The following is an 18,259-nucleotide window of genomic DNA, read 5'->3' on the forward strand; positions in this document are numbered from 1 at the left end:
ATGATAGGAAACAAAAGGCTTTCTAGACTGGGGACAAAGTATGTGTTCTGACGTGGAACATTTAGAATTCTAAATTCAGAAGATGTGCTAGTCGATCAAGACCCCAAAAGACAAAATGAAAGAGAAATTTAAAAAATAAAAAGTTGCAGTTTAAGTCCAGTTCAGACAGTGCACAATACATTTAGTAGATTATTTTAATATATTGATATTCAATTAGGGCACAGCAGGACCTTCCTGGAGTAGCAACAGAAAACACGAAGTTGGCAGTATTGTTCACTAACTTTAATAAGTTCAATATACAGCATCAACTCTAAAAGTACAAGAGGTAACATTCTGCTTAACCTCTTCAAGAAAGTCATTTAGGACCACAGGAGGTTGGTGGCATCTTAATTGGGGAGGACCGGCTTGTGTTAATGGCTGGAGCGGAATGGTATCAAATACGTCAAACACATGGTTTCCATGTTTCTGATGCCATTCCATTGGCACCATTCCAGCCATTAATATGAGCCGTCCTCCCCTCAACAGCCTCCATTGTTTTGGACTGAGTGTACGTCCAGACAGAACCATGATTTCACCTTGCATAAAACCTAAGTCCAGAACATTGCATGTGCATTTACAGTTAAAGGCATTGTTTAACAGCAGCCATTTTACTGAAATTCAACGCCAACATTTCTTTCCACAAAATGAACACAATCGTGTCTGCAACATGATTATTCAAATCACAACTTCAAACTCCATGCAAATATTTTCACAACACGCTGTTTGATACTTCCAAACCACGTTTAAAGTAAAGTTACAACGTTTCACATCTGATTAGCACTAGTATCGGCAAGTTACGTCAACCTCAACACAGGCTGTATTCCCAATTATCATCAAGCCTACTTCTTAATTCCTCCCACTTCAAATCATTGATAGAGATGAACAATTCCTCATAAAGCTAATTTCCTACTAAATGTACTTACCATAGACAACCTTGTGAGAGGATAAGATGCATAGCTTACATTTTACCAACATATTTCAGTTTCAAGTGCAAAAACCATCAATAACATACATTTTAGCAAAAGGTGTGCAACCTTGTCCGTTGCCCACATTCAAACTGGGAGGAATTGTGCCTTTGTGGGCAAAAGTTGACGCGCGCGCGTCCATTTTAATTCGCACGGCAAAATTCATTCAGCTGTGACTGGGGCTACGTAGGTAGAGCATTGTTAGACCACTCACTTTGAAAATTCAATGAAAACATACCCATTTTTTTTGACGTTGAACCACTTGACTGTACCCCAGACCTTTGTTGCAATGACCCACTGGTCCTGTATGGTTTGGTACAGCATGGTGCTTGCAATGCCAGGGTTGTGGGTTCGATTCCCAGGGCCACTCGTACACAAAAATGTAAGCACTTGACTAAGTCGCTTCGGATAAAAGAGTCTGCAAAGGGACACACACACACCTGTTGTCCCCAGCGGATGCCGGGCTGAACGCTGCAGGCTACACCAAATGGCTGAAGAGACAACCCCTCCCAGCTTGGATGATTGAGTTGATAACCATAGTCAGAAAAACACTTGTTACTGACTAAACCATACTGCCAGGCTCGGCAACTTTAATCATTTGACTTATTACCCTTGGCCTAGTACTATGCCCACCGACTGCCCTCCAGCCTTCTCACCGACTGTCCTCAGTCAAGTCCTCTGGCCAGTATTGGTCCTGCATGTAGTGGTTTGAGGTAGCGGGGTCTGGGAGAGTGCCTATGTCCCAGTCCCTCATTCTGTCTCGCATGTCCTGTTCCCACTCCCTCTCCACTAGTTTATACAGGTCCAAAGAAGCCAGAGCATCCTCCACTGAACTGTGGCCCTTTCTTCCAACCTGTTAGGGAAGAGAAAGATCATTGGTCATCATAGAGTCAAAATGACAAAGTTTGACACCCCCTGACCAACCCAAACACTGTCAAGGCTGTTATGATCTGTCGTTCTATTCAGATCTCTAACCTCAAGATGCTTAAAAAAAAATGGTCACCAAAAAACACCTAGACGGCAGGGAGCACTCACCTGTATTTTCCTGTTTAGGAGGCCGTTTGTCAGGATCTTGAGTGAGACGCAGCGCTTTGTGGAGAAGCCAGCCAGTTGTCTGAGCAGACGCATGCCACTGGTGTCCCTGATCATGTGACCTGGGTGTGTCAAGTCTAAGGCCTGGAAGTCGTTATACAGAGCGTGGCCAATCACTACTTTCCCCTCCAGTATTCGTAGTATCTGGACAAGGAAAGCAGACTGGTTAGTATTGGTGTCCATTACCATTGGGGCGGCACGTAGCCTGGTGGTTAGAGTGTACAGGTGGCACGTAGCCTGGTGGTTAGAGTGTACAGGTGGCAGGGTAGCCTAGTGGTTAGAGTGTATAGGTGGCAGGGTAAGCTAGTGGTTAGAGTGTAGAGGTGGCAGGCTGCCTGGTGGTTAGAGTGTAAAGGTGGCAGGGTAGCCTAGTGGTTAGAGTGTAGAGGTGGCAGGGTAGCCTAGTGGTTAGAGTGTAGAGGTGGCAGGCTGCCTGGTGGTTAGAGTGTAGAGGTGGCAGGGTAGCCTAGTGGTTAGAGTGTATAGGTGGCAGGGTAAGCTAGTGGTTAGAGTGTAGAGGTGGCAGGCTGCCTGGTGGTTAGAGTGTAAAGGTGGCAGGGTAGCCTAGTGGTTAGAGTGTAGAGGTGGCAGGTAGCCTAGTGGTTAGAGTGTAGAGGTGGCAGGGTAGCCTAGTGGTTAGAGTGTAGAGGTGGCAGGTAGCCTAGTGGTTAGAGTGTAGAGGTGGCAGGCTGCCTGGTGGTTAGAGTGTAGAGGTGGCAGGGTAGCCTAGTGGTTAGAGTGTAGAGGTGGCAGGCTGCCTGGTGGTTAGAGTGTAGAGGTGGCAGGGTAGCCTAGTGGTTAGAGTGTAGAGGTGGCAGGCTACCTGGTGGTTAGAGCATTGGGACAGTAACTGGGTTGCTAGATCGAATCCCCGAGCTGACAAGGTAGAAATCTGTAATTCTGCCCCTGAACAAGGCAGTTAAACTCACTGTTCCCCGGTTGGCTGTCATTGTAAATAAGAATTTGTTCTTAACTGACTTGTCTATTTTAATAAAGGTTCAATTTTTTAAATAATTACCAATGAGAGTATGCACACAAAATTAACCAAATCATAAATGGCTGCCTTTGCACACATCCTTTCCTTAGAGACCAACAGTTGAAACCTATGTCCAGTTGGGCTTTCTAGCATACAGACTGCTCTTTTCCCACAAAATAAAGAACTCAAAAGAAGAGTTTATGCCAAAGCCAGGTGGTTATGGTCTCATTGCTCACCTCGGTCCTAGCCTCTGGGAAGGGCAGAGCGTTCTGTAAATGGTGCCTCTGGATGCCACTCCAACGGGTCCTGTAGTCGGTCACAGGCTGGCACGGACGGATGTACTTATCGTGCCATGGTAATCCACCAAGCTACAGCGTGCCAATTCACTAGTGCGCCCACCTAGCCCAGTGCCAACCATCTCACAGTCTATAGCCACCACATTGGTCGGGCACATGTTGTGGCAGGAAGAACGGTGTCCACTAGCTGGTGGGCTGGCCTCAGAAAATAACCCACTGTCCACCTCCCATCGTTCATTTAAAGCAGCCGCAACCAGCTTTTAGCCTACTGAAGTCTGCCGGTTGGCTACCCTGTTGTCCCCAGAAGCAGCTATCAGCGAACCCTGTACAATAGGGGTTACTCCACATTTAACCAAATTAGTCCATGAGTCTGTGGGTTTTAGGGTGCTACCAACTTCTAGACAGGTGTGTCTCTCAGGTAATTTGTCCAGCATTTCAATGTTTTCCTCTGTCACTTTCCTTTGTTGATGCTTATTCCGTGTTCTGGCATTCTCAACAGTATGAAGGAGCATTGCGTTCCGGGATAAATATCTATAAATATCTATACTTGTAGATCAGTCCCCAATAATTGCGATGGGTTTTTACTTCCAATTGAAGTCCCTGCTTCAAACATTGTTCTTGTAGTATATCTGAAAAAAAAAAATGTTTGTTGCCAACTCATTAATTAATTATTTTATTTGTAAACGCTAAATAGATACGCAAGTAGAGAATCTGCAACTTTGACCTCACATCGTTCCTTAAAGGGAAAATGCATTAGTCCACTGATGATACAACCCCAAAATGTTTGCACCTCATTGTGACGCTTACTGTATTTGGAAAGTTCTACATCTTGAAAACTTGACCGCTGATCGGCAAAAACATGTTGGGACTGTATCCGTGAACTAAATGAAACAAATATTAAAAGATCGTTTGAGTGGTATTTTCCTTTAAGAGTAGACATGCCAAAGATACATGTGTGTCTTACCATGACGCGAACACTAGCAACATTGTATCTGTCATCATTGGCTAAGCTAACGCGCGTGCTCTGACAACGTGTTACCAACGTGGCAAAATCACATGAACAATCAAAATGCCGTCAAACCACAACCATACGATACATGCTTAGCTAGCTTGATAGAGACATTGACTAACCAAAACGCTTTGCAAACAAATAATATCCTAAAACATTGGTAGCATACCATACCTCAACTGACATGTGCGCCCGTCCGGAACACTCTACAAATGTTAATAACTTGGCACTGATTGGCTTGTACGCTGGTAAATCCCGCCTTTGGGGTTCGCATTCAACTCTGATTGGATTATATAATATACCTTTCATGCATTTCTACCAATCAAAGAAGAATACCAACTCCTGAGCCGCTGTCAGTCATTTTACGGAAGAACATCCACGTCAACAAATTGTATTGAAAAACAGCAACAATGTTGCCCTCTACTGGATAGAAAGTAACAGTTAGTTACTTTATCAATAATCCTCCACCATTCAAATCTGATTCAAACCGATTGAAACACTGAGTACGGTTACATGCACACAATAATGCGAATATTGTGGATAGTCAAATTAATATAATAGTTCGGTTAAAACGTTTACATGCGTTGCAATTACCTTAACCTTAAATGTTAAATACAAATACAAATTTATAAAATAATATTTCCTTAATAATCCTGTTTAAAAATGGACACACCTGAAATCAGGCTACCTGATGGCACTCTGATGCAGAACATCGCAAATCAACTTTCTACCACAGCTACAGTACCATCCTAGGCAGTAACATCCTAGGCAGTAACATCTCAGGCACCATCTAAGGCAGTACCATGTCAGGCTGTAACATTCCAGGCAGTATCATGTCAGGCTGTACCATCCTAGGCAGTACCATTCCAGGCAGTATCATGTCAGGTTGTACCATGTCAGGCTGTACCATTCCAGGCAGTATCATGTCAGGCTGTACCATCCCAGGCAGTACCACAAAAAGTGACGTTGGCTGACGTAGAGTATTTTATTAGAACAAAACATAAGATATCCTAAGCCTGTGTTTGCCACAGACCTTATTTTCCGTGTTTATCCCAAAAAACCTACAAAAACGCAATTTGTTTCCATGTAAACTCCTATGAACCATGGCGGCGAAAGTGCCTATAAAAAGACGCCATTTCTCTGTATAGTAGTAGGCTCTATGTCCAGGGCATCAAATTAACACCAGCCAAATGCGGGTATATTTAAGTTTTTGGCTGGTAAGAATGTCTAATTTACCAGCCACGTTGGCGGGTGGTCAATTTGCAGGGCTCTCTACATTGCGAGCATCACATTTGCGAATAAAAATAGTCAACAGTCAAGAATGAGCCCATGTGCGGGTTGCCATTTATTGTAGAAAAATTCTGCAGTAGCTGTTTTCAAAGTATTTCTGCTGTGTTGCTTCATTGCTGCTAATTGCACAAATAAATACGAATCCTATATCCCACCTCAGGCAGCAACACCTCGCATTGTTCTGTGGCAACACTGCCTGGCAGGAGAGTTTTGTGCTCTGAGTGAAGTGCTGATAGATTCATTTTTGGAGGCGCTGTACACAGACACAAAAGTTGTTCTTATTTACTCTAAAGTGTACAATGTGAGACTTTGTCCGCGTGTTTCTTGGCTCTTTACATTGTTTTGTTCACAAGCTCGATTGTTTTTCAACGTTAGTTTGAGTCTGCTGCTTCAACTGACAGCGAAGAGATGCCCTAGCAGTCAGATCCCAAATCTCACAGACACTCTTGACACGACTCAAGCGGCCACGGTAACCTCCAGCCCTTAAAGGGGCAGCTGAACATTTTGTCTCATCTAATATTTTGGTTAAAAGACACTGGTCATAAAACACTGGTCATTTCTTGTTTTAGAAACATTAAAGAATGGGCATCTGTTTTTTGGGGGAATGTAATCTGAGTGGCCTGCCACAGTGGCTGGTAAAACAAAAAGTACATTTTTGCCCCTGGCCTGTGTTTGAATGAACCAGTGATGATTCGCTCACCCCCTACTGACCAGGTCAGTTAAGAACAAATTCTTATTTACAATGACGGCCTACCCTGGCCAAACCAAAACCACACTGGGCCAATTGTGCGTTGCCCTATGGGACTCCCAATCACGGACGGTTGTGATACAGCCTGGAATTGAACCAGGGTCTGTAGTGACATCTCTAGTACTGAGATGCAGTGCCCAAGACCGCTGCACCACTGTCTGGAGGGTAAGATACAGCATTTAGGTCTCTCCGTGGATGGGAGATGGATATTTAAGCTTATCAACGTTCTCGTTATTTTACTGACTTGTTGAATGATGGATGAATTGATCCTTCCATCCCTCCATCTCTCCCCAGCCTTCCTCTCTTCTGAGGACCCAGTGAGGGAGCTCATTCTGATAACTGTTGAGGGACTGGCTAGGCAGAACACTTCTACAGCCAGTGAGGTGAGAGGTCACACATGGTTTAAATGGTAAATATTTGTCACCGTAGCGATTCATCTCATAAGAAAAAGGGAATATGTTCCATCATCTATGTTCATTTACACTAATGCAAGTTGTCCACCGATATTCATGTCATTTCTCGCCCCTTTGGGTTGTATAAAAGTTTATTTCCCATCAGACACACACGTGTTCTTTGTCATTATGAAGGTAATTGGTATATAATGTGCTTTTCCCCACATCTCTGTACATTGCTTGTGCATATTCAGTGGCCTGATTGCATCTAGACTAAATTCCGAGCGCAATGCCTGTCCTGGTAGATAATAACCTATTGCGAACACAATGTGACTTTCGCGTATCCAGACCTAATGCAGCTTGGAGTGATCGGATGACAGAAGCTGCATTTACGTGCCCGGGTATAACCGAGGCCATAGATGTCACATATCCATCACTTTGAGTGTTTTATATACTATAACTAAGTGTTTCTTTCTGTGTTGCAGGGGCAGTCAAGAAATTCAATGGCAAAGCCACAGAACATGACATGTTGTGCGCAGAGCTGTGGGAGACCACCTCAAGCGTGCCCCTGGTAAAGCCGGGAGTGATGGTTACCACGCAACCACACCTTCAGCAGGCTTGAACAGTGGGGTTGATCTGTTTGCCTTTGTTTGTTTCAGTTTTCAGTATTTATTTTATTGAACCTTTATTTAACACACACACACACACACACACACACACACACACACACACACACACACACACACACACACACACACACACACACACACACACACACACACACACACACACACACACACACACACACACACACACACACACACACAAAAAAAAAATATCCATGTCTCAAGGCTTATAAATCCTTCTTTAACCTGTCTCCTCTCCTTCATCTACACTGATTGAAGTGGATTTAACAAGTGACATCAATAAGGGTTCATAGCTTTCACCAGGTCAGTCTATCATGGAAACAGGTGTCTATAATGTCTTGTACACTAAGTGTATATCATGCACAATTTTGACAAGGTGGAAGATATCTACTGAATTTATACTGTTTTTCACATATGTGTTCATTGGTTTATCAATATGTTGATGCCATTGATTAAGGGTAAAAATATAAACTTATTTTACTCCATTGTTCGTAAACAGTATAATTGTTGGTTTGCATAAATGATTAAATGTTACATGAAATGTAAATATAAAATAGCAAAACCGAATGAAAACCCCTTTGTTAATAACTATTGGCATTAATTCACTTAACGAGGCATGGAATAATAAATGCATTTTGGATGTTTGAAATATCAGTAGGTGATTTGAGTCAGGCTTCTTCAGTAGTGAAATAAAAAAAAATAGCTCTTGAATGTTGTAAAAAAAAAAAAAATGGTGTGTGTAAATACTGGATGATGTATGATGTATGATGGTTAATAAAAATTGTTCATAGACCAATTTTTGATACTGTGTCCATGAGTATGCAAGTATGTTTGGGCTCCCAAGTGGCGCATCGGTCTAAGGCACTGCATCTCAGTGCTAGGGGAGTCACTACAGACCCTGGTTCCATTCCAGTCTGTATCACAGCGGTCTAAGGCACTGCATCTCAGTGCTTAAGGTGTCACTACTGACCCAGGTTCAATTCCAGGTTGTATCGATTCCAGTCCCATAGGGCGGCGCACATCGTCCAGGTTAGGGTTTGGCTGGTGTAGGCCGTCATGGTAAATAATATTTTTTTCTTAAATTACTTGCCTAGTTGGAGGTTCAATAAAATGTTGAAATTACATTTAAGTCATTTCACCTTTCACCAAATGTAGATGTTGTGTATAGTCATCTTTTTCCTAGGTGGAAAACCCAGGGTCAGGTAATCATGGCTGGCTCAATTCCATTTTGACTTCCAGAAAATCAGTTGTCAAATTTAGGAAGGGTGTTTTGTCTTGTCAGTATCGCTGCCTCGCCCCACCAGTCACTTCAATAGGAATTGTCAGTGGTCAAAGCGGATTTTCACACCTCTGCTCTGGGATCAATGAAATTACACAGCAACATCTACAAAGTGTGAACTATTCACTTTCGTTGAGAAGCAAGGCAGTGTTTCACTAGATGAAAATAAACCGTGACACTTTACTTTAGTACAAAGACACGAGCACATTGTTGATTGTAAGAGGCTACTTCCAGACAAGGCCAGTTTCCTGGAAACAAGCCTATACCAGGTCCAAAACAACCTTTCAGTAGCTCTGTTGAGCATTTCAGTCCAGGAGTTAGCCTAGGCTGCATCCAGGAAACAGGCCTGTTAAAAGTGCAACACTACGGGATGTGCGATTTAATTTACCCTTTAATTAGGCAAATCAGTTAGATTCTTATTTACCTACCCCGGCCAAACACTAACTTGGAAGACACTGGGACAATTGTGTGCCGCCCGCCCTGTGACTCCCGCCCTATGTGACACAGCCTGGAATCGAAACCAGGGTCTTTAGTGACTCCTCTAGCAGAGACGCAGTGCCTTAGACCGCTGCACCAATCAGGAAGAATATAGTTTAGAAATACCAGATTTGTTTTCTTTAGATCACAACCCCCCCCCCTCAAGGAATTCAGAAACGAGCCACATCTCATAAATTCAAACAAAACATATTGGTTGTGGGCCTTTTTATTTCACAATCCTTTCAAATGTACAAAAACAAAGACGTGGTACAAAATAAAAGGAATTCACCATAACTCCCCTCTTCCAGAAATAATAAACTAATAGATGACTGGAAATTGTTATTGTACCAAAGTGCATCAGAGGTACAGACAGACCAGGGGAAATAAACTCAATTTCATTTGAGGCAACAAAAAATAAAATATTCAGGCAGGCCCTGGACACCACCACCACTTTCCACAGTGTTCGCAGAGCGGCAGGACCCTCATCTCAACTGGGCTCAGAGCATTCTGTAGTTCACTAAAGATTGGAATATAATTTAGTTGTCAGTGTTTTCCCCTCCTTGGAATGTGGGCTCCAGTTGAGCTTCTATAGCTCGATCTTCTTCTTGGACGTCTTCTCTTCCTGAGCCACCAGGGGGTTGGTGGCCTCCTCCTTCAGGTAGGAGATGAAGTCACTGACCTCACGACCTCCCTGAAAGAAAGAAAAACAATTGACAAGCCAGGTTAGCTGCAGCATCAATGTGACACAATAAGTCCTACATGTGAGTGAGAGTATCCTTGGAATCTATGAGCCAGAAATTATAACACATGCATTTATAAAGATATATATTTTTTTTTACAACTAAACCAAGCTAGACCAAAGCAGTTGTTTCAAATGGGAACAAATGAGTTGTAGTGGGCAGAACAAGTAGCAGCTAGCGAGAACCTATGGGTATTGTAGTCTACATTTGCATATTTCCGTTAGGGAACGCCTACTCTGAATAACTCAATTTGCCTTTTCACTCCTAAACAATAACATTTTTTACATATTTTTTTTTAAACAAAGAGTGAAGTCGACAAAAAAAATTTAATTAAAAAAATAAACTTAGTCCACTCTGTTCATAGCAGATTCTAGTTTTGGAAACAGAAAAACAGTATTGAGATCAAAGGTTGTTTCACCGATGAGAAAATTACCAGAATGTCAACCCAAAATCCGTCTCCTTCCATCTTCTCCCACTGGTAACCAATGAGCTTCCTCTCATCACCATATTTGGTAGTGAGTGGAAACGCCAAGCGGATGCTTCACATTTATACATCCGGTGAAATATCTGTGTCATTGTTCTATCTGGGGTTGTGTGTATACTCGGGACAAACCTCGTATTTCTTCGGGCTCATTTTCTGTCCAGCTGGAGAGAAGAAGATGGTGGGGAATCTGAAACATGGAATTTAAAAGCATGATGATTAAGGAGCAACAGCCATGACATGTACACCGCCTGCATTTCAAACACTTGCTAAATAGTTATGACTGTTGGAAATGTATCACTCACCCTCTGACTTCGTATTGAGATGGCACGTCATTGGCTGTGGCATCCATCTTTGCGATGACAATGTTGGGATCACTGGACAGCTGCGAGGTAGAAGGGGGGGGGGTTAGTATCACGTGCCAATGAAGAATGGCCATAATCACATCATTTCAAATCAGTAGCACTTACCTTCTCTCCCAGCTCTTTCCACTTGGGTTCCAGGCTCTTGCAGTGACCACACCAGGGGGCGTAGAACTCAATCAGCACGTCCTTGTCCTCCTCGTTCACAATGGCGTCAAAGTTCTCAGCTACCACAGTCTGGAGGACGACAAAGGATGGAAAGGGTTGGCCTTGGTGAGAATGGTTTACACAGACAAACCTTGAAAAGCCATGCCTCTTCGTGGAGTAAAACAGGGACATCTGTCAGACAGTGCAACACAAACAGATCCTCCCCCAAACACACTGCTCCAATTGGAAACCATCGATGTTGCTGCTTCGATTTCACATTTTGTCCGATTTGAACGCGCCCAACCGCTCGCAATGTCAGTCTCAAGCGCCGACTCACCTTGACTGGGCCGTCGTTGTTCTCAGGGATTGGCTCAGACTTGAGGTAACGCTTCAGCTTGCCGTCAAAGTAGTCCTGCAGAAAACGCTCCAGGGCCTTGCCGTCACGTCTGTGTAAAAACCCAAGGCATTGTACTGAACCAGTAGAGAAATAGAAACTTCCTGTGTCTGGGTTTTATCTGTAGGAGGGCACAATGACCCATTAGAGCTGCTATATTCAGTGGAAAGTGTACATTTAACTTGCTGGTAGTAAGACAATACGTATATAAATCTTTGTCTGCGTCTAAACTGCGGTCCTGGCTGATATCCTTTGTTGCAGAGAGTTTCAAATGTCAAACTTGGCGACAAAGCCCCAAAAGCTTTAACATTTTTTTCAAGGGATGCTTGAAAATCTTCCGTTCTATGGCAGATTACACTGAGTGAGTGAGAGAGCACACTCAAACAGTAAGTGAATTCCCTAGTTAAAAAACAGGTAGCACTTGTATGATCAATAAACTCTAAACCAGTAAATTTTCCACCAATGTCCATCACCCTATCCTAAGGGATACCATGTCCGAAGAGCCATTTGGAGTTGTGTGGTGATAAGTGACACTTACGAGAACTCCTCGGTCATGACGTATTTGTCTCCCTTGGCGGTGCGGATACCGACCACGGGAAGCTCCCCGGAGCTGGCGTCCAGGCCCATCTCAGCGATGTCTTGGCTAAAGCTGTTCTTGCTGGCCACGGCAAAGTTCAGCTTGTTCCCCTGGTCCAGGAAACCCTTAGCCACCTTCATTACCCTATAGACAGTGAGAGAGGAAGTTGGGTTCATGCATATAACAACGCCTTGGAACATTTGTCATGCATCCCAAATAGGCCACTGAAATGCAAATCTGTTGCAAATCTCCATTGAACATGCTTTAATATCCATGTCCAGGAAACCAGCCTTCAGAGTCCACAACATGAGGTACAAGTTGAGTCTTAAGGACTCACAGCTGGAGAGATTACACGTTAACAAAACTTAGCACACGAGACAAAAGGAAGGTTCCCTCCTGGGAATAAGTGTTATTTATTAGGGACCCTACCGGTTCCTCCAGTAGTTGGAGCCTTTGGGGTTCTTCTCGTAGTCCACATCGTAGTAGGCCACCAGCAGGTCCTTGCCCTTCATTTGGTCCTTGTTGTCGTCAGTCATGTGGGGGCACATTCCAAAGCTGACGGAGAAGAAAACATGCAGTGTAAGAGGTACAACTTGTTTCATAAAATGTCAGCATGCAAGACGCAGTAGACTAGAGGTACAACTTGTCAAGAAAAACACAATCCCCTCATTCTAGACCGTGGGATTGAACAAACATTTTTTTTAAAGGCTGCTCTTGACAGAGAAACTGGTCAACGCGTCTCCCAAGAACTCATTCAATAAGAATCCCTTGAAAACTGCCTAAAAAAGGTTCACCAGTGCCAGCAACACAAAAGGGAGAAAATATTGTGGTAAAACTCACATGTTGTCCTGGATGAACGGCTTGATCTTGGCGTTGGTAAACGTGTCCTCGCTGAACTTCACACTGCTCTCTTCAAATTTGTTGTTGAGGCGTGATGGACGGAACAGAATGATTCCCCTGCAATAAAGCAGAACACGAGATGATAGTGGCATCAGATTACACATCAAAACAAGAACACAAACACAGTGAGCATTATTAAAACAGGGACGCAAACACAGTGAGCATTATTAAAACAGGGAAGCAAACACAGTGAGCATTATTAAAACAGGGACGCAAACACAGTGAGGGTCCAAAAAGGTGACACTTCATTTTTGCACTGAAACATGGGAGAGCAAAAAAATTTGCAGGAAAATGCAGGTTTTAACTAATTAAACAAAGAATATGATCTACAAGAACAGCCTGTGTGTAAAAGTGGTTTGTGTGAACCTAACTAGCAGCTAAAAAAAAATTCCAATGTTATTTGTTGACTAGAATTTACTGCAAATGACACTCGAGTCTTAAGAAAAAAAAAAAACAATACACTAATATTGCAGTTGGCCATGACAGCCTTTATAATAGAACACTTGTGATCACACACACACACAGCTAAATATCGCAGTAGATTTTTTTCACATCTTAAAGTAGAAATAGAATTGCTCTATTATATAGTGGCCACTATAGAAGACATCTATCAAATGCACAAGGCTACATGTGTGCAAAAATAAAGTTCACGGAGTAAAAAAAATGAAATAACTCACACAAAAGTAATATCTGTGTGCTACACTGCACATTACTACATTGTTCACTGTCTGCCTGTGGACATCTGTTCTACAATGTGCCAGCAGAGCATGATACCCTATGTTGGCATAATCTATTTCAGGCAGAGAGCACACCTGGCATACCTCTTTATCCACTGTATTGAAAGAGGGAAAGTGTTTGGTGTTCCTTTCAACTCTACAGTGGCATCCAGTTTAAGACAGGCTCCAGCTCCAGCTCCACTTGATCATTGAATCCACTTGTTTAACAAACTCCTAATTTTCACTTAATTCTCTCATTCTGAAAATAAGCAACTAACGCGTTATAACTTCAGGAATGGCAAGAATACTACAGCGAATTGGTTAGGTTACTAACGTTAGCTAGCTAGCGGTCTGACTATTAGCCAGCTAATTTTCAAACAATAGCTGATCAAATAATTGAGTCCAAGTTAGCTAATCTTGCTCAACATTTCTCTGGCTAGCTTACGGAGGAGAAGTCGATCCAGCTAACAAGATACTTAACAATGCTAATACTTATTCCACCCCACTTTCTCCCTCATCTCAAACTTTCCAAATGCCAGTTTTCTTCCAGTTACAGCTCATGAAGTACGCTTCATCACCTTCATTTCACCCCCGTCTCCGTGGTCAGGCTTCTCACCTACCTCTTCGTTATCGTTCAGGGGACACGCTGCTGTAAATAGCACGTTGGTTGTGTCTCCTCTCTTCAGTCGCGTGCTGCATTCTGTTATGTGAACGATTGGCTGAGCCTTGGATACAGCCAGTATTGCTCCAAATGCACATCACTCGTTCGCTTACAGCCAGTAGTGATAAACCCCCCCCCCGTAAACGTCTCATTGGATTTACGATTCACGTACGTCACCCATTTTGGATTCAAAACAGCGAATTTCACCAAAAGGTGACTAGTTTGTGTCCCTGATTAAAGTGACAGTTCACTTAAAATACAACATGATTTTCCACTTACCTTACGCCTACAGTGGAGAAAACATGTTTGTATTTTGAGTGAACCATCCCTTTACAGGAATGAACAAGCCAATGATCAGAGAACACTCACTCTCCCTCCACGCCATGCTTCTGGAGAAGCTCCTCTGAGTTGGTGTGTGCAAAGCGGAAGGACTCTCGGAGGGCACTGGCCGACTTCAGGAACTCTGCTTTGGCTGGGCTTCCACCGTCAGCAAAGAAACCTGGACAAGACAGACACAGGAAACACAGCATACAGTCAAATATCAGACAAAGGCAAAAAGTAGACATTTTACTCAGTCATTTGGTTTTGTTTATTCATGCAGAACTCAACGTTAAGGCAAAACCTACCCACAACACTTGCGTCACGGTCTCCGACATACTTTGTGAAATCTGCCTCGGTCTTGAGCTCCACAGAAGCTGGGCCGGCCTGCTTTTTAAGATGGCTGACAATTCCATCTGACAAGAGAAACGATTGAAATACAGGGTCAAAAACATGTAATTAGGTGGATACCAGGCAGTGAGTGACTCAGCCCATCAGGACAAGACGATATTGAATGTTAAGGCTAAATACCTGCATTTCTGGGTCCATCGTAGGCACCAGCGTCCTCTCCATCTCTGAAGATCTTCAGTGTTGGGTAACCGCTGACTCCGTATTTCTGGCAGACGTTGTTGTGGACCGTGCAGTCGACCTAAAGCAAGATGTCAGGTGGCCATCACTTAAGTGTGACCTAGAGCACAAACTGTGCAACTAGCTCAGTTTATAGAAACCTTATGGACATGGCTGTCTTTACATAAGTGTGGGGTAGGTATCACACACACACAACCTTTTAAGACCAAAAGGTCAAAAATGTAAGGTGCATTAGGTGGCTGAAGTACCTTGGCCAATCCGACGATGCCTTTCAGACGTGTGGCTGCCACCTCATACTCCGGAGCTAGTTTTTTACAATGGCCACACCTACAGGACAAACAAAGTGAGGTAAACTGATAATCTGTAAAACAATAAAATCTTGGCCCTTATGTTGCCTTCCCAGGCAGTGAACCGTTCAGGCCTTAGTGGTAGCTAAAAGCAGGGGGAATTTGATACCACCGTGACAGATCAAATTGACGTGTAAATGGACGTTGAAATAAATGCAGCAGCAATGGTTTGAGAGAAAAAAGGAAATCCACATATTGCTTGGAAAATACAAACCTGTATGAAGTTATCAAATCTGATCAACCATCTTGAAAAGGATAGATTGGCTCTGATTATCTGAGGAAGCCCTGATCAAGTTTGACAGCATTGTTGAACTATGTAAAAGTTTTGGGGACCAATCGGGAGTAGCCACCCAAGCTTCACTGGCCAATCATAAGGTTACAACTAAACTAATATTGTCACTGAGGTATAGAACCTAGCAGGGTCATAGCCAGAAGAGATCCAGCATTTTTTTAATTAACAGATTTGACAGGTTAGGAAAATTCAACCCAGCGGGTTAGGAGAATTAGGTTAAGGTTAGGATACGCTTTAAATAAAAATGCACCAAAAAAAATTGACAAACCCTGGATCCTTCTAGCAATGACCACGTAGCAGGCGTAAAAAAAATAAACCCCTGAGAAGAAGCCACATTCAGTTTAGTTGCATCCTTGAAATCCGGATGCATCGGAATTTTGGCAACTCTGCTAAGGGTGGATCGTCACTCCGCATAATTATGTCTAAGCCCCGCCCATTTCTATAATTTATCTTTTTAAAATCTGATTATAAACCTAACCCTACATGTTTTGTTTTCATCCATTTTTAAGATGGTCAATGTTTTACTTTGTGGCTGCGTTAACTAGTGACAACCCAAAAGAGAGGGTTACAACAGTGGCAGGCCAAACCCCCGACGTCGTTATTGTTAACTTCATTGTAAGGTCATTTCCAATAGTAATAGCTACTAATTTAGCCTTAAGGTTAGAGGTAGACAAGATAACTTAGTAAACTAATGATCAAAACAAACTACGAATTAGGCCATTTATTATTAAAACATGAAACGTTCTGGATAGCCAGGCTCAACTAGTTAGCCAACAAACCAGACACCTTAACTAGTTAGCGAACACATTTAATAACGCGTAGCAAAGTGCATTTAACAAATGGGAGCAGAAAGGAGAGTCACACGGCTAGGCTGTGGCAAATTAGATACGTTATGAAGTGCATGGCTATGAGCTAACCATTATCAGCTAGGTAACAGTACCTAGCTAGCTAGATGCAGTTGGGGGACACAAATTTTGCTAACGTTAACACACGTTTATATCAATTCTAAAAAGGCCCATTAACCTTTTGGACAAGCTAATGTTATTCCTCTTGCGTGAGTAACTGAACAGTATAAGATATACAGAAACGCACAGCTAGTATATCTTACCATGGCGCAAAGAATTCCACGAGAATCATCCCGTGGTCTCCAATTTTACTGTCAAAATCGTCATCCGTGAATTCAATCACATCACTCGCCAGGGCAACCCGGGCGAGAACAACAAAGAAAAACAATTTCAACATTGTAAAACGCGCCAACGTCTTCTAAATCCTGCAATAATAAAAAAAAATAAAAAGAGGCGCAATTTGAAATGTAAAGCTTGTTTTTAAATGGGGGGGAAAACCTAATGTACAAGGCTTTCTCGCTAGGCCCAATGTTGGTGGCACTGTTCGAAAGAGAGAAAGCGTTAGTGGTGAGGATGTGTATTACCGGGGCTTCTCAAAGGAACCCAAGTGTGGCATCTTACCATTGGAGTTTAAACAGCGTCATACTGTCTTAATCAGCCAATAAGAGTCCGGCACACGTTATTTCCTTGTTCACGACCAATCTCCATTCATCTCCTTGGCTATATCGTGAATAATTGTATTGAAAAAAAATCATACTGATATTGATCCCTTAGCTCAATTAATTAAAATACAGTAAAACAAACGTTATTTGTTTGAAAAATAACATACAATCACAGATATTAAAATAGTCTTTATTTTTATGTTCATTGCCTATTCATATCTGTTCATAACAGTCTATGACTTGGGTGACTGGAGTCTCTGACAATTTTATATGATTTCCTGGATTGCAGGAAGCTTGGCCCCAGTGATGTACTGGGCCATATGCACTACCCTAAGACCCAGGCCCTCGCACGGTTCTGGCTGGGATCTTACCTCAGGACTCTGAGGCTGATCCCAGTCGACCTGCAAGCCCCAGTCTCTTTCCTGCTACCCCCGCACTACGTCCAGCTCCAGAAGTTTTTAAGACATTTTAAACTGGAAAAAGAAACAGTCACGGTCTTAACAAAACACCGCTCTCTTCTCTCTCTTGTGCGGGATCGGGAACCAGTGTGTCCAGTGCGCGGGCTCGCTATAGGTGAGCCCACAACGGTTTGGCGCAACGTGGCCCATCCTGCTCTCCTGAATCGGCATCGGGACCTGTCCTGGATGGTCGCCCACGAGATCCTCCCGGTCAGGGCCGTTATGCACTCACGGGGCATGGCGAGGACATCCGCGTGCCCCCGACCAGGCTGCGGCCAAGAAGAGTCGGTGAGGCACATGCTCTGGGAGTGCAGAGCCGCCAGGGACCTGTGGAAGGAAGCAGGCCCCCTGATCACCTCATGTCTGCCAGCAGGGGAGGACCTAACACCTCAGCTCGTGCTGTATGGGGTGGGCCGAAGGCCCATTCCATCGAAGGCCTTCACCAAGCTCTGGCCCACCCTCACGTGCCTGAAGGAAGCACTGTGGTCCTCCCGTAACCTGCTGGTAGCGAAAAACGTAGAGACCACCCCCCAGGCAGTGGCCATGGTAGCCACGGAAGCC

General features: G+C 43.4%; 2 protein-coding genes across 2 annotated transcripts; both read right to left on the reverse strand.

Moving 5' to 3' along the window:
* Positions 1–267: 267 nt before the first annotated feature.
* isg20 (interferon stimulated exonuclease gene) lies at positions 268–3,673 on the reverse strand. Its single transcript, XM_021598693.3, is given in 4 exon segments — positions 268–1,857; positions 2,040–2,240; positions 3,309–3,421; positions 3,424–3,673. Coding segments are annotated over 4 exon segments (618 nt in total). The 5' UTR covers positions 3,527–3,673; the 3' UTR covers positions 268–1,656.
* Positions 3,674–9,796: 6,123 nt separating this feature from the next.
* Positions 9,797–16,975, reverse strand: LOC101268961 (ERp57). The gene is given in 13 exon segments (NM_001281398.1): positions 9,797–9,901; positions 10,564–10,621; positions 10,737–10,816; positions 10,902–11,030; positions 11,278–11,386; positions 11,873–12,055; positions 12,341–12,466; positions 12,752–12,868; positions 14,558–14,687; positions 14,815–14,922; positions 15,038–15,155; positions 15,343–15,421; positions 16,842–16,975. Coding segments are annotated over 13 exon segments (1,476 nt in total).
* Positions 16,976–18,259: the final 1,284 nt, after the last annotated feature.

Source organism: Oncorhynchus mykiss, chromosome 4 (assembly GCF_057628025.1).
Source record: "Oncorhynchus mykiss isolate SJ-2025 chromosome 4, ASM5762802v1, whole genome shotgun sequence".
NCBI lineage: Eukaryota > Metazoa > Chordata > Actinopteri > Salmoniformes > Salmonidae > Oncorhynchus > Oncorhynchus mykiss.